This window comes from Merops nubicus, unplaced genomic scaffold (genome assembly GCF_000691845.1).
Source record: "Merops nubicus isolate BGI_N331 unplaced genomic scaffold, ASM69184v1 scaffold35294, whole genome shotgun sequence".
Taxonomy (NCBI): domain Eukaryota; kingdom Metazoa; phylum Chordata; class Aves; order Coraciiformes; family Meropidae; genus Merops; species Merops nubicus.
This window is the reverse complement of record NW_008606889.1, coordinates 12,368-34,232: the sequence shown is the minus strand read 5'-3', so window position 1 is coordinate 34,232 and position 21,865 is coordinate 12,368. Positions and strand designations below refer to the sequence as shown.

Below are 21,865 nucleotides of genomic sequence, written 5' to 3'. Positions count from 1 at the left end.
TCAGGTTTTAAATCATTTTGTTTCCACCCTCCCTTTCTAAAGAAATACTTAATCCTTTGACACTGAAGGGACCTGCCACCCAAGACTCCTGAAGCTCTCTGGATCACAACCAAGTCTTGATCCCACAAGGACTTCCAGGGACACTTATCTTTAAAGTAAAAAACTGTCTTACTGTCTTGGATCAAACCACTCCAACCAAATCAGGCCCTTTTGCACGATTCGGGTCACTACAAAGCTCAGGTGACTCAGTGGCACACAAAAAATGGAGTGCACACCCCTCAGTCTGCTGCACGCTTTGATAAACTACCTCCTGTGTGCTGCCTGATTCAGGCCCCTTGCTTTGTGAACGATGCAAACGGTGCCTTCAGAAAGGCAGATACCATCCCCCACCCCCAAGTATCCTATCTAATTAAAATAGCTAAAGCATTGCTATTCTAAGTGTACATTGAATTGGTTTTCATGATAATAGGGAGTTCCAGTATTTAATTAAAACCCCAAGTATATCCACTGTGATCTAGTCAATTAATTTTGGTCTAAAAGCAATAAATACAGAAATGTATGGATTTACTGCTGGCATAGAGATATTTCAGATCCTGTAAATGACTTATCCTGGAATTAAAATGTGAACATGATGTTGTGACTAACCAGAATCTTGTCACCTCGATACTCTTCCTCCATCCTCCTCTCAGCCACTGAAGGACTAAGTAACAGTTCTCAGTTCCTGCCATTTTTACCAACTAATTTTTCACAACAGTAAAATTAAGGAGTTGCACAGATTTCTGTGTCACTTTCACAGTGCAACTAATAGACTAGAATCTCATTTAGACCTATTTCCCATTTCTTACTACTATTTTCACCAGCTGGCCTATCCACAGTTAATAAGAAAATTTAGTTAGTTTCCATTCGTCTTTCAAAACAGATTTTCTCATCATCTAAAAACAGATGCAATCACAATGTCTACCTGTACAAACATAACAATGGGCAGTTAAAAGTCCTGCTTTTTAAAAGCTATTAGTTACGCAGAACGCCAGAGAACTTTATTAACCAATTATCTGATATCAGGATTCTTTAGATCCACATGTCTAAAGATCAAGGGTTTATAGGACTTGTTGAACTGACATTTATTTCAGTTCCATATACTCAACTGAGTCAGAAAGCTTAACTCCTTAGTGGTACTGTTGTTTCACTTCATTTGAATAACAAAACTAATCAGTTGAATGTTAATCTAAAGCAGAGAATATGCAATATCATGGCCACCACTTAAAACCCAAAATTGAGTGACAAAGCATTTCTCCATGCATATGTCAAAAATGCTTAATCAACCTAAATATCAGAAAATAATATGCAATAAAGGAAATCACGTCTGAAAGCCCTTAAAGCTTGGTAACACTGGATATGTTCAACAGCAACTAAGACATAATTGGTTTTATTTTTTCAAGGTCCATCGTTAAGAGACTGATTAATTATACAGTGCAGAAATCAAAATCTCACTGCAACTCACTCAAACCATAGTGTGCACTGCAAAGCATCGCTACGGCAATTCAAATGAAACTGTTAGATACATGTATGTGTAGGAAAATTCAGCAACACCTCAGGCTGGTACTGAGTAGACAGAACCGTGCTGGTAACAAACCCCAAAACCCCAAGTACTCTCACAGGAGTAAGGATAGCCTGTGTATGCAAAACACCAGATGCTTGTGCTGGCAGGCAAATTTCAGGAAAAATGTAAAAACCCAGTGGTCTGTAGCACCTGCCATTTCTGCATCTTCCCGTTGGTTACTCCACGAAAGTTTTAGTTATGTCTGCTTTATCCTCTGTTCCAGTTCATGCTTGTGTTTAATAAGCCGTTCTATTTCTGTTCCTAGAGTTTGAAGGTTTTCCTTTGAGGGGGTAAAAAAAAAAAAAAGGATAGGGTAAGAAACAGAGGGAAAAATGAGTCAATCAGCACAAAATCCACTAAGTTAAAATTACTGTTTATGTCAGCAGGTTGACACTTTCAAGTATCCAGAACAAGTGCAAATGATTAGACAGAGCTGGAGAACACCAAGCTCATTTCAATAAAGAATGCAAAGCTCTTGGCAAGAACTTTTTGCAGTCACTAATATTCTACAGGCTGTCTAGAAAGTGCAGCGCTCAAGGGCAACGATAACGACAGGAAGAGATCTCCAGCTCCTGCAGAACACTGCAGTGGGGCTGGCAGCCAGCACAGCATCTCCCAGCCTGCCACCTTCCCCATGCAGGGACAGGCAAGTTGAGCCCATGTCCCCTCCACATGACTGGGGGAGCATGGGGAGGCCCTTCCCCCCTGAACACACAGAGCCCAGAATTTATTTCAAGAAGCAGCCCATTAGTGCAACACACTGCGAGGGTCCCAAAGCAGAGAGGTTCAGCTGGTGGATCACGTCACGTAACTCTTTGTTGACCCAACACTATCAGCAGCACCAATTCACAACAAGCTGACTGCTGAAAAGCCTCCTCCTTTTGACAGCATACATCTCTCCAAAGGCAGTATCTCAGAACGATAAAACTGTGAGGAAGAATTGTCACAGCTACTCACTTTCAACGTGATATTTTTCAGTAATGTATCTTCTAACACAGCCTGCAGCTTCCTGTTGATCTCTAAGGAGAGTTCCAGCGTGAGCCCACTATCTGCAGGATGAGATGTGTACAGAGATGCCATAATCCCACCCCGTCTACTCAAGTGTACTTTGTTGAAGTCAGAGGCCTCTGATGATAGCGTTCCAGCTTCTTCCCGCAAAATGTAACTCTGAATAATTCTGGGGGGGAAATTAAAAAAAAAAAAAAACACCAACATAAATCACAGCATTACAAGGTAGTGAAAAGTCAGACATTGAAGTAATGTCAGATTCCTGACACAAGAGTAATTTCATTTTCAAGCAGTACTGTATTACTGAAAAGGCACTACAAATCAACTTCTGCAGTTTCTGGGTCAGAGGAAATCCTGCGATACCAGAAGTGTTACAGGAGATGCTGGTAAACTGAGTCACTACAATGTGCAAGGTTTACATATTTAGAATAATTTTAGGAAAATAATATTGCTCCTTATTATTATTTAAAATAAATAATATTTTTAAGTCCAAAAGGGGACTTAAAAAATGCCTCTACTTTTCTTTGCTGAAAGACTCCAGACAGGAAGTCTTGAACTTTCTACAGATTAAACAAAAATTAAAGAATCTCTGTTTGAGGCTTCACAAGCTTCGATCGTGTTCTGTGAAATGGTACCAGATGGGCAGAAATGTGGAGGTCTGCTGAGCAAGGGCTGCACTTGACAGACAACTGCCCTTTCTACAGGAAGGTCTATGCCACCATTTCTTCCCTTCCTAACTGAAGTTCCAGACATCACCCTGTAAAACGAGATTTCCGATGGCTTTTGGCTCAGATACACTGTTTGTTTGATATGCATGCCAGACTACCATCTGGAATTATGCAGATTATCCTTCCCAACAAACACAATCAGCACCCTTTTAAGCACAGGAAGGACTCTTCTGCTAGCCAGTGGCAGCAGTCCACCTCAAATCAGCCACCTAGTGACCATTTTGCTACCACACAACACTTGCACCAGCCTATTCCTCCTGAAAAATTTTAGTAGTAAACAACTCTGCAATTCCTGTAACTGCTGGCGAAAGATAAGGAAGAAAACAACCCAACAACTAATCCTACCTCCAAGATCTACTGTCACCACCATATTTTTATTGTTTTATATATTTCCATTTAGACAATTACTTGTCTTACATAAAATCCAGAATACTTGACTAGTGCACCAGCTCAACACTGAAAAGCTTTATGACCAGAACTCAGAACATACTTCGTTTTTTTCCTGATTTCCTCCACCAGCTGCTTAATGTGATCCTCCATAAACTCCATCTTTTCATTTTTTCGAGCATGTGCCTTCTGTAGCCTCAGTATTCTTTCAACCAAGACAGACTTGTCCACCTCTGGGAAGCTATCCACAGCTACTGCAGATCCAGTGTTCTCCGGCGACCGATCCTCGTTGCTGCTGCGTGCGTTGAGGGACCCTGCCAAAACATCCGTACCTGTAAGCCTCTTTTTGCTCTTATACCTTTTTACAGGTAAAATGTCTTCGCTAGTGCAGTGCATACAGACATTTTCAGTAGCTTAGGAAGTTTTCTTCAGAATGTCACTTTTCCTCCTGTGTTAGTGGGGTTTTATATGAACAGTGAGTGCATGACACCTGCTGAGCCAGCAGTGTAGTCCCCTAGCATGGGAACAGCTCTTTCAGCATAAGTGTGCTTGCTTCAGGAATGCTCATTCCTGCATAAACACTTTCATATTCATTAATTTTACTTTGTGCAAGACTGAGCTGATTGTAAACATATCTGGTTTGGAGTTCACTAATATTACAACACCATGGAATATGCACAGACTGACCACCCCTACGTATCAACACTGCAGCATTGATCACAAACAGCCTGAAGTTTTTCATTTCTTTCCGCTCCCAGTATTTATCACTCTTGTACAGTGAGATTACAGGACACTGACAGAACTAAGCCAACTTAAAACCCAAAGATACTGAGGAAGAAAACAGATTTGTTTTCAATGCTGAAGAGAACCACTTTACTTTTAAGCAGATAGAAAGTAATAATTTCACACAAATACAGCGATTACTCTGAATGTGCTAATTGATTTATCATTTGCAGAGTTGCAACTGCCAATAGTGCAATTAAACAACGCTGGAAGCCACTGCTCATTTCTAGCCTGTGGCAGAATGTAAGAGGGTCCTCTATAAACTGGAGTCCTCTGATCTTCCTCCAAATATAAAAGCAACAAAATAAAAAAGGGAGGCATTTACAAAGAACCAAAATGTATAAATTATATAAGCATTAAACTTTAATCTTGTAATAAGAACAACCACCTACAACTGCACTCAGCCAAGTGCATTTTGGTGCTTAAAGGCTATTTTATCAGGCTGCCCACACACTGCATATGCACAAGCCACAGAAAGAGCAAGGCTCACAGCAGCACACCATGGCAACCTTATTAAGATCGAAGGATTATTTTGGCAGCCCTGCTAGTGTTATATTACCTGATGAACTGGAACGGCTCCCCATGCTGCTGACTTCTTTGTCATAATTACCATTTTCTATCTGATCCAATTTCCTCCGTGCTAAAAGTATAACAAAATAACAGTTACCAACAACAGATTAAAAAGCAAAAGTCATAGTGTCATACATGCACAAAACTCTAATCCTCCCTGACCTGCACTAATTTAACACAGCTTGACAACTGAAAGATAATGGCAGCAACTCAAAAAAAAAAACAAAACCAAAAAACCAAACAGACAACCCTCTCCTCTCCTTGCCCTCAACCATAAAGCACCTGGATGCAACATCCATCATGATCCCCACACCCTGCAGCAGTTGCCAAGGGAATAGGGTAATGCCTTACAGAGGGCTAGCTGGGAACAGTAAGACTTACATTTGATTTTACTTTTGATTAGGACTGGAAATAACTACTGAATGACAGAAGGGCAACTCTGCTCCAGGATCCCATAACTGTATCACTCCTGGGAGCTGAGTGCAGAACGTGAGCCAGACACATCACTCCTCCAGCAGGGATCAAGAGGGAAAGTGCACAGCTGTTCATATATGTACCAAAAGAGACATGGAACCTGTCTTGCACAATGCAAACAGCACCTCTTCTTTCAAATCCATTTCAAACGCACTTGATTATGTCTATTTGCATTCAAGAGCATATGCGTTATTGGGTGTTTAATAATTTCTATTTGTTGGCAAAATTAGTCATCAGTTTCTCTATATTTATCTTTAAAAACGGAAGAGCTCAGTTTAATATACTAAAAAACCCCTGTGACCGGCAATGCCTGATCCAATCAGCAACTAGGAAACTTTTATCAACTTTTGAATACACTCATACACAGATCAGGATTCATATATACCCACGGTGACCTTTCAGCAGTCACATACACAATAACAAACACCAAGCTCTTTTGAAATAAATCTTCCCTTTTATGTCTAAGCCCATTTCAAAAGTTATATTTAAGCTGAAAACTGACACTAAGGCCTGCTTCCTGTACCTGCAGTTTCCACAAGATCTAACCTGCTCACTCACTCTCATTGTCTTTAGGGACAGGGACAGTTTGAAGGGCCACTCTCAAACACCACGCCTATGCCGACAGGACTCTGCCAGACGCTGTGAAGGGGCTTACAGATGGGGCTGGGTCATTATGTCAGAAAATAATTTCAACCTAGCTGAAGTTGTTTTGTGAGATCTTTCAGGTTTGCTGCATGCTTGCGCTTCTGAGTAGCCAGTTCATCTTTCAGTTCATCCACACGGGTCTTCAGTGCTGTAAGTTCTTTCTGCTCTGAAGCTAGCTCAGCCTGTAGTGTCTCCACCTCCAGCTTTCGCTGATCCTCCTCCTTCTGTAACTTGGCAGTCTGAAATAGGAGTTTTATTTTTAGTCATATAGAAAAAAATCCAGCCTTAACCATACTGTATGCTCAACAGCCCTAACTCTGAACCTGAGAATCATTCACATTTTACATTTATTATTTAGGCCAGACACTACTACTGCAAATGAATATGCAGCACAGTGCAATGCTGCAGTAAGACTCCTGAACTATCTCCAAAATATCTACATGATACAGTACAGAGCCATGCAGAGCTGTACAGTCCAATCATGTCACCTTCTATGATGCTCCGTCTATTAAAAATTACATTTATCTCATAGTACAAACAGGACCAGAAAACCATTTCACAGTAATAAATTTCACAGACAAATTAAAACCTTTTGATCATTTCAATGACAGCTGCACAGAGAACAACTCTGTGCTCCCAGAAAGAGTAACATCCCCTCACTGTAGTACAATGTGCCTCAGGAATTCTTTTCCCTTAGGAACATGAGATGTTCGTATCTCATTGCTATTTTTATTATCAAATTGTCAAACTCCACAAGAAATTGGAGTCAGGTAAGTGAAGACACAAGGTGGAAGTCACCTACCACAACCCTACCAGCATCAGACATCTTACTAGTGCAAAAACCAAGCTGCACACTGTACTCACCAGATCATCTTTATTCTGCTGAACACATTCCAGCTGATTCTGCAGCTCTCTTTCGCTGTAAGAAAGCTTATCCAACTGGCTCTGCAAGGAATTGTTTTCAGACTGAAGCTGTGCATTCTTACTGGTTAATTTTTCAGTGAATATCAATAGCTCAGATTCTCTTTTCCGACTACCTTCAATGTCCTTCTGGAGATCAGCAATCAGAGAATTGAAACCATCAACTTCTTCCTTTAAAGCACTGATTTCTTGTTCATCTCTGTCAAAACAATTGTATCTTATTAGAGATAAGCTGAGCTTAAAGATATGAAACTTTCCTGAAATAAAAACATTCAGGTCAAGACCAAATAAGGCAGAGGAATGAATTATGACCCTGGGGCATCTATTAGTCATTCGATCACTTTAAATGTCAAGGGAGTTTGCAGATTTCATTTCATGTCACGTTGCAGTGCTGCAGTGATGTATCCCTTGTCTTCTGCATCCCACAGGAGAACATGCAGTCTTCGGCTTCCTCAGGGAAGACAACCTCTCTGTATTCAACTTGACGAGCTTCAGTGCAGGGTAAAAACAAACCCTTCAAAAACAGATCAGCATTGATTTTTTTTCAGCCTGCAAAGTCTCACCTCTAGCTCCCATTTAAAAATCTATGTCAGAAGGCTATGCTTAAACTTTACATTTCAAAAGTTGTTTCATTGTGATAGGAGAACAGTCAGGCTTGAACCAGACAAACATAAGTGTTTAGACCATTCTAAAAGAGGTCTTTAGCTTATTCTTGAAATTCTCCAATGAAGGAGACAAAAACTAAGTTCTTCTCAGCATTCAACCTGAAATCATCTTTCTTGCACAACTATTTTTCCTCCAGTGAACAGGGATAGCTGAAGATTCCCTTTGTAACAGCCTTTTATACATCTGAGGACATCTTCCTTCTGTCTTATTTGCCCTAGGCTAAAGAAACCTGTCTCATCTATTCTTTTCTCATGAAGAAAACAGGTAAGGCTTTGGGTGAACTAAAATAAAATTCCTTCCATTTGCTTCCAAAAAAATGAAAGGCAGCAAGTTTATTTATTCTAAACAAAACAGGAAAAACAGAGGTCGAGATTCCAGGATTTTCTTTCACAGATGATAAAACTTGATCCAGTAAATTCCCATTAAGTGCCTATGGTTCAGACTCCACACCTTTATCAAACATTCGAACAAGTACTGGAAACATGTTAGAGTCATTCTAATAGACATATAAACCACAGTATGAAACTAGGTCAGGATAATAAGTATTGTGTGGGAAGGATACTTAAAAATAAATATCCAAATTGAATGGGAATGAGACACATATTTCAGCATGCCTCAATTACTGAGAGGAAAAGATAACTAGAAAAATACATTTGTAGTTTCACAGCATGATCACAGTTATTTTAATTGGTTTGGCAAGATCCCAAGTGAAAAATAACCATTATTGATCCAAGAGTAAGCTTCAGCTGTCTCTGACATATTGCAGTTTCCCTGGAAAGGCTGATGACAGGGTGCCAAGACAGCTGACCAGCTAATGGAAAATGCTTCATTCTCTAAACCCTGAGGAAGTCACATAATCACTGACATATTTTTCAGTCGTAAATAAAAACTGTTTGTAAGCACAGGAGGGACATAGGGGTGTTTCTGCTTATCTAACATTCCTCTACCTCCTTTTATACAAGACCATTAGCATCAGTGAAGTGGGCAGCATTTGTATATTCTACTCCATATATCCCATATAGAAACATGACTACACTGAGACACTCCTGAAGTGACCATGACTGTCCACAATACTTTGAGATTTCCCTCACATTCTTAATTTAGCAAACTTTGACACAGCAGAGTGAATTCCAGTCCATTAAAAACACAAGTGCTCCCTACTATCTGAATACAGCATCTCTCAGACAGATAAAGTTCATTTGTTAAATACTTGCATTTATCCAACACAATTTTGAAGCAATCTTTCTTTCCAGTTTAGTTGCTTTTTCTCAGTCTTTCAATAAAATGAGCACTTGGCAGGTATCTAGAATACGTTACTTCCTATAGAGTATGCTGGAAAGCAAGCACTTATTAGAAAATAATGCAAGATGTTGAATTATATTTATCAGTCTGAATTCCTCCATACTACCAGAGGCCACCAAAGTTATCTCAAGTACGAGCAGTATTGATTTAGATTAGAAAAACACTTAAAATAGGACAGAGACTTTCCAAATTACAGTACATTTTAAAGCTTCAATAATTTCAATTAAGAAACACTTTTCACAGCCCAGATAATCTTTTGAATTATTCCTCAAAGTGCATAGCTGTACCTCTGATGTTGATCTTGCAGACGATCTACAGTTTTGACTTTGTCCAGCAAATTCTGAATTTCAGTTTTCTGTCTATTAATGATTTCTTTATACTTGGATAACTCATCTTCTGTTCTTAAACGCTCATCCTCTAGACACTTTACCTAAATAGAAAAAAAATAAATCATAAACTATTTATTCTCTCAAACTTCAGAGCTAAATTATTATGATCAAATGTCTAGATTGTTGTACTAAGATCCTGTGTTATTTTTTGGTGGTTCCAAGCAGCTTAGAACAATATGCCTAATATTTCAGATCAGCCAGAAAAAAAAAAAAAAGATTAAAAAAAAGGGAAAAAAAAATCAAACTAGTATGATTAACGATAGTTTTGTCCAAAGACTCAAATTTATCAGCCTAATGGACTAGGATCAAAAGACATCATCCTTCCCCAGTCACCAAGCCAACCCTTGTTACAACCTCCTCCCTTTTTCCAAGTGCCTACTGACCTAAATCCATAATCCCTAGAGTGTTCTGAAGTTAGGGACAGCATATACTCCCTACCAGAGGTCACTTGCATAAGCTCTACAAAACTAGCTTCACAGCTTGGAAAAGCTAACGAGTATTTTCCATTTTTCAAAGTTACTAAATTTACGAGATGTTACTCAGGTTTCTCACAACTTTTCAGTCAAATGAGGTGTGTATCATGAAAAAAAACATTGTTGTACCATGGATCTACGGATACTTCCTGAGAAAGGCTACCCAGAGTCAACAGTTACAAAACCCTTCTAGTCTCATGCCAGCCAGTCTCTAGTCACAGTTTATTCCAGAAGAAGTAAAAATACAATTAGCAGACTGAACATAGTCTTGTTCCAAAACCCCCCACTACGCCTTCAGCCCCACTGCAATCCAACACAGCACACATTACCTTTGTTCTCAGTGTTCGAAGCTCATCCATGCCTTCTTTAAATGTTCTCTTCAGGTCTTCCAGTTCTTTTATTTTTGCATGATGCACCTGTTTAAAGAGTGAGAATCCACTTGAGAAATCTAAATGGACAGTGTTGTCTCCTGGGATGTCAAAAAAATCTAGTCCAATGCAGGGCACCACAACAGCTGAGAGGGCCTGGACAGAACAGGTACCCTAAAGGTGTGTTTTACTTATTCAGAAAGCAAAGCCAAGCCCAAAAGCTCCTTTATTCTCATAAGAACTGAGAACAGAATGAGATTACATACTCTGGTTTTAGATGTACAAATCTATGCCACAACAGCCCACAGGAAAAGTTCTAGGCAAACTGACAGTTAACTCTGAAGGCAACATACGCACGTACGAGCTGTGAGCAAGTATTACGTCATTACAGAATTTAGCTTTTTGGCTAGCAAATCTCTTCACAGAACAGAGGATGTTCTGTCTCTCCTTGCCATATAACTTAGCAAAATACTGCTCAGAGAAAGGCCTGCCTATCATCTGGATTTGTGCTCTAAATTACAGCAACACGCATGTTTATAAATGAAAGGGCAGTTATTTAGTGCTCATTCTAGCATGTGTTTCCCATAATTTTGTTTTTAAAAAGTTAATTCAAGGTAACAACTAAAAACATCTTCCAAAAAGCAGGGCTGGAGACAGACACCTGGGATGTACCACTAGGCCAAAGAGAAAAATGTTTGGCAAAAATTGTAAGCAGCTTAAAGAAAGACTCTCAAAGTTAAAAACTCATGGTATAAACTATGAAGTTGCCAACTGTGTTGTCTCCACATATCACATATTTACCTCCAGGTGACCAGACTTCTCCTGAATTTGTTTTTCTAGTTCTCCTTTAGTTAGTCGTAGTTTTGCATCCAACTCATTTGATTTAATTTCTTCTGACTCCTAAAAGGAAGGAAGAAATATAAGTAAAGTTTGAGAGTTTTATGCTCTCCTTTCTAGTCTTATGAGCACATAGACAGCTTTTCACATCACTGAGTCCTTTCTGTAGGTACCTAACTAATAAATCTGAACATGGCAAGACAGACCTGCACACTGCATGCCAATCAAAACAAACACTTTCCCTTTTATTTAGCTTTCCAAAGAAAGAAACCAGTGACTAGTCATCACAGCTCTGTAGCTCTCACAGGATAATTCCTCCCTGCTACACCTTCAGATAGAAAGGGAGGAAAAGGAAGACTCAGGTGCTAAACACTAATTTCACTCTTGTAAGAATATGTGCCTACTTGGTAAGATTTTATCATTTCTTGACAGTTTTTCCGTATCTGGTCTCCCTCTTCTTTTGCTTCAGTTAATTTTGCCATTGCATCTTTGAGGCGTTCTTTGGTTTCCTACAGAAAGAGTAATAAATCTTGGGTTAAACTTATTTATCTAACAATCTGGGAAAAGAATTTCTCATAATAAAAGTTTCCCATTTCAGTTTGGAAAGAATTAACAACAACAAAATGTTCAGCACTGTTTTCCTCTTGTTTCCATTCAACTATTTATGCAATTTCGTTTGTTCCAGCACTGAAAGCACAACAAAAGGATCTCTTGGTTATGTGCCATGAGCATTTTCAGATCATAAATTTAACTCCATCATGTAAAAACTAAACTAATACAACAGTTAATTCACACCAGAAAAAAAAAAAGATAATCCCCAAATTAAACAGAATACTGTCATACATCCTCCCCTCATATCCTTTCAACTTTTCCATGTCGGTACTGGTATCTTTATGAACATTATTCTGACTTTTTCTGCAGGTATTTAAATTAAGAAAGAAAACTTTATAAATAGATTTTTATATAATACAAAAAAAATACAGTGTAGCAACTACATTCTTTGACTATATTTTCATGACATGGTATCAGTAGTGCTTCACTAACCTTGTGTGAATCCATTTCTGTTTTCAGTTTGTTCTGAGCCCATTTTACTTTGATAACATGAGAATTGATTTCTTCTTTCAACTTTTCTATTTCTTTGTTGAGTCGAGTGGCTTCACCATCCTAAAAAGATCACACAGATTTTGTAGTATGGACTTAAATCATCCAATGCTTCTACAACAAGACTCCTGCTCACGTGTCAAATGCAGGGTTGTTTGTTTGTTTTTGTTTTGTTTGTTTGTTTGTTTGTTTGTTTTATCTTAAATGTCTGAAGTTTGTGCATACTTGAGTGCCTGATACTGCTTTAGCCCATAATACAGTGAAAAAACTGATTAGTGTTCTGGTTTGAACTGCAGCAAGGTAAGGCTGCATTACTGTCAGTATACATTAATGTTACGTATCTGCTAAAAGACAAAGCACAGTCTCAAGTTCTGATTTACAATCAGTATCTCATGTGTAAGCTGTGTAAGCTACACAGTCCTCTTTTTGGTGTTTTTTTTGTTTGTTTGTTTTTGTTTTTTTTTTTGGCAAAAGGATGAGGAAACATAGGTTCAAAATGGTAGGATCATATATTATACAGGGGTACAAACCAAAATTGTGACATTGAAACGGTATTACTAATTATTCAGGTGCAGACTAGTGTGAGCACCAACAGCAAAATGTATGCAAGTCAAATCACTAACCTGTGCCAAGAAGAGATGTTAACAGAAACACTTTGGCATAATCTTCTACACCAGTATCCACAAACCACTGCACTAAACCAAACTTCCAAACTGCTTCTGAACTCATAGGCTTATCTTACCAAAAAAGTTTAAAGCAGCACCATATGAGGGCAGTACAGTTCCTGTAAGGCTCTAGTGCAACCCTCAGGAGTTATGAGGATAAATAGTATGGTGTTTTGTTTAGGAAACCTGAAGTCATGCTCCCACTTCCTGTTCATGTGAGAGAGGACATCAAGGTTATTTTTTTTTTGTTTCAGAAGCATAATTTTTAGGACTTTTATTAAGATGTATTTTTCAGATCCCTATGGGCATAGTACAATTGCTCAGAAGAGGCCCAAATCAAAGCTTGGACCCTATCAGTGTATCATTTTTTGGATCTTTCACATGAAATAGAATTGTGAAGCACAGCTATGAAGCACAATACAAAAAGACATGGATAATTTAAGAGGCTAATGGGAATCTCTTACTGACTTCTAAAAAAGTGGCAAATTTTTGGAGTTGGGCCTGAAATTTGCTTTATCACTACATTTTAGTAGTACAAAAGAGAAAACAGCATGAAAACAGAAAAAGTAACAAAAGACTGAAATAATTTAATGACATTACAGTCTTTTAAAAAGGAAATTCAAACATGCTAGAAATTCCCTCAAAATTCAGTCTCGGCAACAAGCAGTCTTTTCAACTTTGTCAAAAAAAAAAAAAAACCTGATGTTCACAAACTAACATTTAGGGAAATATTAAAAGAAACTTCCAAAAGATGACAATGAGACCTCAGTAACTTCTTCCCCTGCCCTTGGAGGAAAGGGACTTTCACAGCTCTACAGTGACCGAATACATGTTTGCTTCACCAAGTGCAACAGCAAACAAGTGATAAGGTTATTCTGATAGTGCTTTTAATCACTTTCTCAAGTCATACAGCAATACTGAGAGTACCTTAGTTTCATAAAGCTGGTGCAATCTTCCTTTTTCCTGAGAAAGTTGTTTGATTTTGTTAGTATGCTTTTCTATTTCTTTGTTTGCATCTCTCACTCTTCTCTCAAGTATCTCCTTTTCCTTTCGGAGGTCGAGTGACTCCTTCTCCCCTCGGACGTACTTCATCACCATTGTTTCCTTTTCATGTCGTGCTTCCTCACATTTTTTGTTTGCCTGGAAAAACATTGAAAAAGAATGAATCAATCTTGTATTTCATACTGTATCTTTATAAGGCACTACTGGACATTTCCAGTATTGCATTACAGTAACAGAGTAAGACTCAAAAGCTCCAGTTTTGCAAAGACTAGCATTAGACCTCACTTCAGCACTAGAATTAGTCATAGTTCTACCACTAAATACATATCTGGACATCTTCAGCTTCACAGCTAAACATCTCAAGTGAGTTATCAATACATTAGTAACTTGGAATATAATTCGTTGTTTCAGAAAAAGAGAGTTTGGAAGTTTTAGTAACAAAATTTTGCAGACCCCCAGTACCAGTCCTCTGTTGTCCATCAGCCACATGCCAACTGCACAATCACTATCCAGTGGCTGATTTTTACAGATTACCCCCACCACAGCAATAACTAATTCTGCTTCAAATAGAAACCAAAGAATCAGACACTGAGTTTTAGAATTCATATAACAGAGAAAATACTTGGCATAATACAATACTAAGAAGGAAAAAAAAAAATTCTCAATAATACATGAGACAAAGTAAGAGCTTTGTGCCAAAGTTGAGAAAAATATTACTTTTGTGATAGCTTGTCTAAAAAAAAGCCACTGCCAAGTTTTACCTCCTTTTGAACCAAGCTCAGCTTACAGGCAAGGAAAAAGATTTCCTTGAGGGCTGAATTCCATATGTATAAACATACACATTGAAAACAGTTATCAGGCACTCTAGAATGTTAACAGCTATTTACAAATTCACTGATGCCAGTTACAAAAATGCATATAACTGCACACTAACAGTTCAAATTTTGGATAATTTTGCCCTACCCAGTGATCTAACAACTGAGGTTACACTTTTCCTACAAGAACAAAGTTTATTCATAAGATGTTCAATAATTAGAGTTTTTCCACATTACCTGTTCCATTCGAAATGCCATCTCTTTATGCAACTGCTGAATAGCATTTTTGGCTGCTGCATCTTGAGTTAAAAGTCTGTCTTTACTAGCTTTTACTTCTTTATTAAGCTCTTCCATTCTTGCTTCCAGCTAAAATAAAACATTATGATATAATTATAGGACAAATAAGACTTTGATCATGTTTTGTACAGGCAGGAACACCTCACACTAAATTAGCTGCTGCAACAAGTATTTACCTGCATTTCACACTTGTCAAGCTGCAACTATCCATATCAACATCTAGCTTTGCATTACAGTACAAGCATGAAAGATCTGTGTCAATTCTCATCTTCAGTGAGACTGAAGAGGCATCAAGAAAACATGAGGCACAGTAATTTTCTATGCAAAAAGTTAGATTGACAGAAATGCTGAGATGCCAGAGCAGAGCTGGCTGCTCTCTGAAGTTACTCCACCTTCTGTCTTTTTGTTGCTATCCCTGTGCCATATGCTCCACCATGCCAGCAAAGCAGTCAAGCATCCATACTGAACTGGACTGGGACTCAGTTCACTGAAAAATAACTCTGCAAATACAGAGTCACTGTGCTGGCACTTTTTAGCTGCCTGGTGAACCAAGTCGCAGACCTGATCCAGCTGAAGAATAATTACCAACGTCCAACTGGAATGCTTCCCAGAGCATGTGTGCACTGCACAGCCAGGCAAGCCCAGGACAAGAAGCAGCAGCAGCAGCACAAGAGCAAGTGGTGGCTACATAAGCTGTAACGCTGCCCAAAGGTTCTTCAAACAGTGCCTCAGTGACTATCCTCTTCTTCCAGGGGAAAGCCAATCACCACTGTTAAGGTTTGGTTTGGTTGGGAGGGGTGGAGGAGGCATAAAAAAAGTCTCAAGGTCAGTATCTTACATTATTGGACAATTCCAAACTGCTACATAAAAGGGAAGTACAACCTAAAACGCTTCTGTAACCACAAATGAACTGATCACACTCTGTTCTGCTCTTCAAATGAATCACTGCCCATACAAAAAAAAGTTATACACATACAAGAATGCCTGTACAGTTTGCTTGCTTTTGTGAGTGCAGCCAAGCTTCCATTTACTTGAAAGCTACCAGAAAACACTAATTCAGGAATTGTAACAATAAACTGCTCGCATTACAAGTGAAAAAACTGTTTCACTGCTATATACCTTACAGCTCCAGGTGCTGTCCAACTACAGTAAGTACTGCACTCCAAACTAGTATTTTCTGAAATCACTTGCATGTAATATCAGATTTTACTTATCTGACCACAATTAAAAAAAAAAAAAACAAACCAAAACAAAAACCCTCGAACTCCATAATATTTTTGTTTTCCTCAGAATGGTATAAAGCGATGGTTGCATATTACACCCTCAAGAAGTCATACATTGCTATGAGAAAGAGAAAACACAGACAAAGTAAGCTGCTTCACACTTACTTAGGCACATGCAATTCCATTTTGTGGCTTAAAGCAAGACTTTTCAATTCAATTTTCAATCACATTATGGATTTTCAGAGATTTCTGAACTAAGCAAAGACAGACTAAGGTTCTACACAGGTGAGTACCTCCCTCTGGAACACAAGCCCAACATGCTGCTCTGAGAACAGATTTCTGTGTGATGCAGACACCGACAGAGAAACCTGACAACTACAGCACTACTTTGACAAACAGAAATTAGTATTTTAAATGCTATCTCTAGCAAGATTTCTAAAATGTTATCTGTAATCAGTTTATAAAGCTGCCCAACCACCTGTAGGAACATCAGGCAACAGCTCTGTAACAGGCAAGCAGTGACACTGGAGGTGCCACCTTTTCTTCTCATACTGAAAGCAGCCTAGACTCAAGCACACTTCTACTAGCAGATGCAGTAGTAGACAGAAGATAAAGATGACAAATTAAGATTTCCTTTATGTCTAACATACATTAAATAATCCTATCAGGATAAAAGACTGAACGTGTCATTTTTTTAAAAAAGATCTAACAAGCCTTCAACAGATGTTGTCTCCAGCAGGAAGCCAAGGTACACAAAGCCCCCCTACCAGGGCAACCCACGAAACAAGAACTCTTTTGACTTGAAGAGCGACCTCCAGATACAGAACACTGAAGTGATGTGAGTCTAAAAAGTCAGTTTACCCAAAGACACTAAAAGCTTTTAGCCAATGCTTCTCTCTTGGAATGGAAGAGCAGATTTATCCTCTTAAAAAGCTTAGGATAATAAGCACAGGCATTCCTTCCTCCTCTAGGCTACCAAGGATGTCTTGTTAAACAGTGGCAGGCGGCCTTGTATGCAGGTGAGATACTAACCAGCACTTCTGTTTTGCTACTGGTACCTGTTTAATGATGTTGAGGTGCTGCTTCTCTGTTTCTGTTCGTTTTTTCAATTCATCTTTTAAGTTGTCCTTTTCTGAGCATATTTCCAAAATTAGTTCCTGATGTTTTTTATTTTCTTTAATCAAACTGTAAAGAAAAAAAAAACCACAACAACTTATAAACAAGATATGTCAGTACTGGGGCTTTTTTTTGTTTTAATATTGAAACACATGGGTTTTGCTCTTTGATCTGCAAATTTTATTGGGAATTGCAGCCAGAAACACTAATGAAATCTACAAAAGACTTACAAAACCAAAACAGAATTAGGTTGTGCGTGTGAAATTTAACTCCAAATCAGCAAGCAGCATCTTCCTTGTGAGGAAATTGCCTGTTTCCAGCATTTTGGTGTTATCATGGTCGATGATGACATGAGACATTTGGTACCTGCATGCAACTACAGAGCTGTAAACATTAATCATTTTAAGGTAATTGTAAGACAAAAACTTCCAGTCAGAAAGCTCTGACAATCAAATGTCTGAAGACACAGAGATTGTATTCATTTCATGGATTGCTCCGAGTAGCCCATGAAGTGGTAAGAACTTGATAAGAAATGGCACTCAGTTTTTAAGACCTAAGTAGATATGTAACTACAACAGTGTCCATGCTCATACTCCTTATAAAGTTCAAATTTTTAGAACAGTTTGTTCCTTTGCAGATCAGCTGTTTGAAGGCTGTGTTGAAGCTGACACATAATTAGTTTGACCTTCTAACACTGCAACAGAAGATAGTTATCCACAAAACTCAGAAGTTACATTGTCAGAATTGCTGAATAAAGAAGAGTCTCAAATTTATTTAAATTTTTAAAGATACAGTTAGATAATGCATATTTTAGGCCACTAACACCATTAATTTGTGGGAGGCATGCATTTACCTGAACAAGGTATTTCCATATCCCTTACACATACATTTTCACATTTAGCTCCTCTCTAAACAAACTAGTCTCCTAAATTATGAGGAATTAAAAACCGTCAGTGAAAGAAAGCTCAGCACTTCTGATCTGTTTTTCAATGTATTAATGAATAATCCAGGATTACAAATTCTTTTAATTCACAAAATTACTGCCCACCTGTATATCTTAAACCTGGTCACAGGAGACAACTGGGTCATTTCCACAGCAATGTTACAAGAAATTCTGCTGATCATAAACTAAAGGACAAAAATCAACCCAGCCCAGAATGCCCTTTGGACCAAACAAAATGTTCCACAGCAGTTTTACACTCTTGAGGTGAGTCCCCAAGAGTCAAAGGGGTGCAGCTGGGATAGCAGCTGGCAAAAAAAAAAAAAAAAGATACCAAAGACATGTTTATATAAAAAGCTTTCCGTATGTATACATAACATGTTATATATTTATATAATTACTTTCTTAGAGACAAATGTTTAATTGGTCCATGGCCAAAAGCACTGACCTGCCTTTGAGTTTACCATAAACAAGTGAAAAACAAATAACTTGTTAGCTTATGATCTCCTGGAATTACAACCATTTACACACCCACCACTTCAGATCCCCACTCCTCCTCACCCTCCATAATTACTAAAGGTCTAACTAAGCACTCCCAAGCTTTCCTGTCATCAACTGACTTTCCTCACATTTATGATTTCTGTCAGAGGTTAACTTGTGAGGTGTAAGAGGACACCTTCCCTACTGAGCATCTCTCCCTCTGCCTGGTTTCCCTCCCTTTCATGTTCTCCCATACCATGGGACCATGGTACTGAAGTGCCATATACAAGGAGCAGGACATTCATTTCCAGCTCTGCAAGCAGGAATAAATTTGAATTTAAGTGGTTACATTTTATTAGCAAAAAACATTTATAAATGAGTAACAAAATACGAAACACCAAGGGGGAATCAAGAAATCAAGCAGCAAACTAGCTTGTGACAAATATAAATATTCTTCACATAGTAGAACTGGTAGAATTATTAAACCCAGTTTATTATAGCAAAGTTCACAAGCCACGTGTTTCAAAAGTCCTCCAAGAAAATGTAGGAAGACATTAGTTTATCTATATATGAAATTTCCAAATCAAAGAATAGCTTTCAACTCAGCAACTTTGCTGGATTATGATGGGAGACTGAATAACTACTTGAAAAAGAAACAACTTCAAACTCATAAATAAAACGCACACTGAGGGAGTTAGTAATTACAAAGATTCCTTTCTCCAAAGACATCTAAGGACTGTGTGAATCCTGCAGTTTTTATATCACCATTACTTGTAGAGCATTTAAATAATCCTAGACATTGGCAGACTATTCAACTGAACAGTTGGCTATTCGTTTCCTGCCAAATTCCACAAGAATTCAGAGATCAAAGCACACATTTTTGTTTACAAGTACATACCACAAGTAAATAATTCCTCACTTAAAGAACATAATTTAAAAAGCTCATTAACTGTCCTTCTGACAACTCACAAGAGACCACTTGTTTGGTACAAAAATGCTGCACACGCTTGCACACAATATGCAACTGAAACTGTTCAGCACACACCTCCAACTGTGACGAGCACGCTCAAATACTCACTTCTTTATAGTTTGTTCTTGCTCCAGGTATTTATCTTGCACACATTTTTCAAACACAGCCAAGGCATGTTCACCCTTCCGCACACCATTGGGGACTTTTCGTTCCTTTGAAAAATCTGTAGATAAGAGTTCAGACTCTATTTCCTTTAGCAAATCCTCCTGTGAGGAAGTCTGATGTATTGTGGAAATAAGCTTCTTTGTGCAGTCTGTGTCATAAGGGCTTTCTGAGTAGATTTTATCCCTCGATTTTTGCACAAAGTCAGACTCCTCCCTTAGTTCCTGTAATATTTCCATTAATGATTGTTCTGTCTGATTGGGTTTTGGATCTTGTAGTTTAAAATCTTCATTAGACAAATGTTCTGGTTTTGTGGAGTTTTCTACTTTTGTTTCAGAGCAAGTATTGGCAGAGCACTCTGCCTCTCCACACTGCTGCTCCTGTCTTTCTGCCAGGGCCTCATTGCTGCTTATGCCAATAGCTGCTGAATCCTGGTCCGAGGGTAACAACCTGGATTCTCTTTCCAAGGCACCAGTATCATCTCCAGTATGACTGATGCTTGAGCAATCCTCCATTCCAGATGTTTTATCAGTCTTCTCGTTATCTGGAGACCTGGAAGAAGTGTCATCTGACAGATGGACTGGCTCCAGCATGCTCTGCATTTCTGGTAAATATTCCTCCATCATTTCCCGTTGGAAATCTGTAAGTAGAATTCATATTGCACAATATATTATATTCAAAATCAAAATGAAAACACACTGAACGAGGAGAAAGAAAGGCTACCAGAAAGTAAAATTCAAAGAGTAAAAATATTTAGATACGTGTCATGCAGAGCCTGTTGATCTTCCAGCCTGACTTAAGTCAATGGTCAAACAGAAGTGTTTCTAAAAGGTGGTGAGAAATCAAGGACAGCAAACAGGAAGAACTGGCATAGTAAATGCCATGACAATAAAAACAACCAGAGCTTTTTTGAATTAGTAATTCTACCATTTAAATCCACAAAATTCCAAGTAATCACCTCCGAAAAACACTTCAGACATAAAATAATGAAAAAATTATCTAAAAATCTAAAGCCTTATAGCTTTCATTTTCCTTTAGATCATTTGAAAGCAATAATACGTCTTGACTTACTCATCTTTACTACATAAGGTTACTCCCTCATGCAGCCAGAATATTCAGCTTCCCTACTGTCACATCCTCACTCAGCACCCATACAGCAAAAGGCACCTGTATCGAGCAGCCTGAACGAAGGGGCTGGGGGAAGATGGGCCCGAAGTTCTCTTTTCCCATCTGCTTTCAAGCAGCCAAAGTCCCTTGCTAGAAGAGCACAGATGGTCTGCAGCAGATCTGCACTCTCAAAAAGTAGCTTGCAGAGCAAACATTTGAGGAGTTGAGAAGCTATGTAGAGAGTGCTCAACTAAAAAGATACCATATTGAGATCCAAATAGCCAGAACACTTATGGAAGAGCCTGGGTAGAATGCTGTATCTTCTTTTACAGGAATCCCAGATGGTCAGGTGTCTGGAAAGATTGCTGGCATTTTTAGCAAGCATAAGAAGCCCTTGTATCATTTCCATAAGGAGAAATTAATTCCAGCAGTCGTAACTTTAAGATGCAACCCTATTCCCCTATACTGGGTAAACTAAAACTATTTAAAAACAAGGCAAATTTTTCATTTACAAATTCAGCTCTGCTATTCCAATAACTATCTCATAGGAGGCATTAGCCTTGACATCTTACATCAAGCCTGTTTCCACACTTGCTTTCTCATTTGTTTAGGTTTCTCAGAGTCACACAGTCCGAGTCATTCAGCTCCATGCTCCAGGTCCTGCACTCCACCTGGGACTGGAAGGAACAAACCCCTTGTGCTGCGTGGCCCCACTCCGCCAGAGCCCTGCCTCCTTAACCAACGCTAAGGACCCAGCCGCTGTGGAAACCGAGGGCAAAGCGAATCCATTAGGGGTGTGACTAATTGCTGCCGCTATCACCTTTCAGTACGAGGTA

At 38.6% G+C, this 21,865-nt stretch overlaps 1 protein-coding gene across 1 annotated transcript; it reads right to left on the bottom strand.

The window, feature by feature from the left end:
* Positions 1-1,714: 1,714 nt before the first annotated feature.
* CCDC186 (coiled-coil domain containing 186) lies at positions 1,715-20,548 on the bottom strand. Its single transcript, XM_008939792.1, has 15 exons — positions 19,869-20,548; positions 17,313-17,439; positions 14,972-15,100; positions 13,845-14,057; positions 12,196-12,315; positions 11,556-11,660; positions 11,116-11,214; positions 10,276-10,362; positions 9,372-9,514; positions 7,060-7,315; positions 6,245-6,434; positions 5,066-5,146; positions 3,827-4,037; positions 2,558-2,777; positions 1,715-1,880 (listed from the first exon to the last, which is right to left on the bottom strand). Exons 1-15 carry the CDS (start codon positions 20,546-20,548, stop codon positions 1,797-1,799), a joined length of 2,745 nt encoding a protein of 914 aa, XP_008938040.1. The 3' UTR covers positions 1,715-1,796.
* Between the last annotated feature and the right edge of the window lie 1,317 nt (positions 20,549-21,865).

Bases quoted from the DNA above. Each gene is read 5' to 3' on its own strand.
- CCDC186 (XM_008939792.1), bottom strand. From the start codon at position 20,548: ATGATGGAGGAATATTTACCAGAAATGCAGAGCATGCTGGAGCCAGTC. The intron at 17,440-19,868 runs GTGAGTATTTGA...TTTTCTTTACAG, and splicing joins CAAGAACAAACTATAAAGAA to TTTGATTAAAGAAAATAAAA. The intron at 5,147-6,244 runs GTTGAAATTATT...TTATACTTTTAG, and splicing joins CACAAAACAACTTCAGCTAG to CACGGAGGAAATTGGATCAG.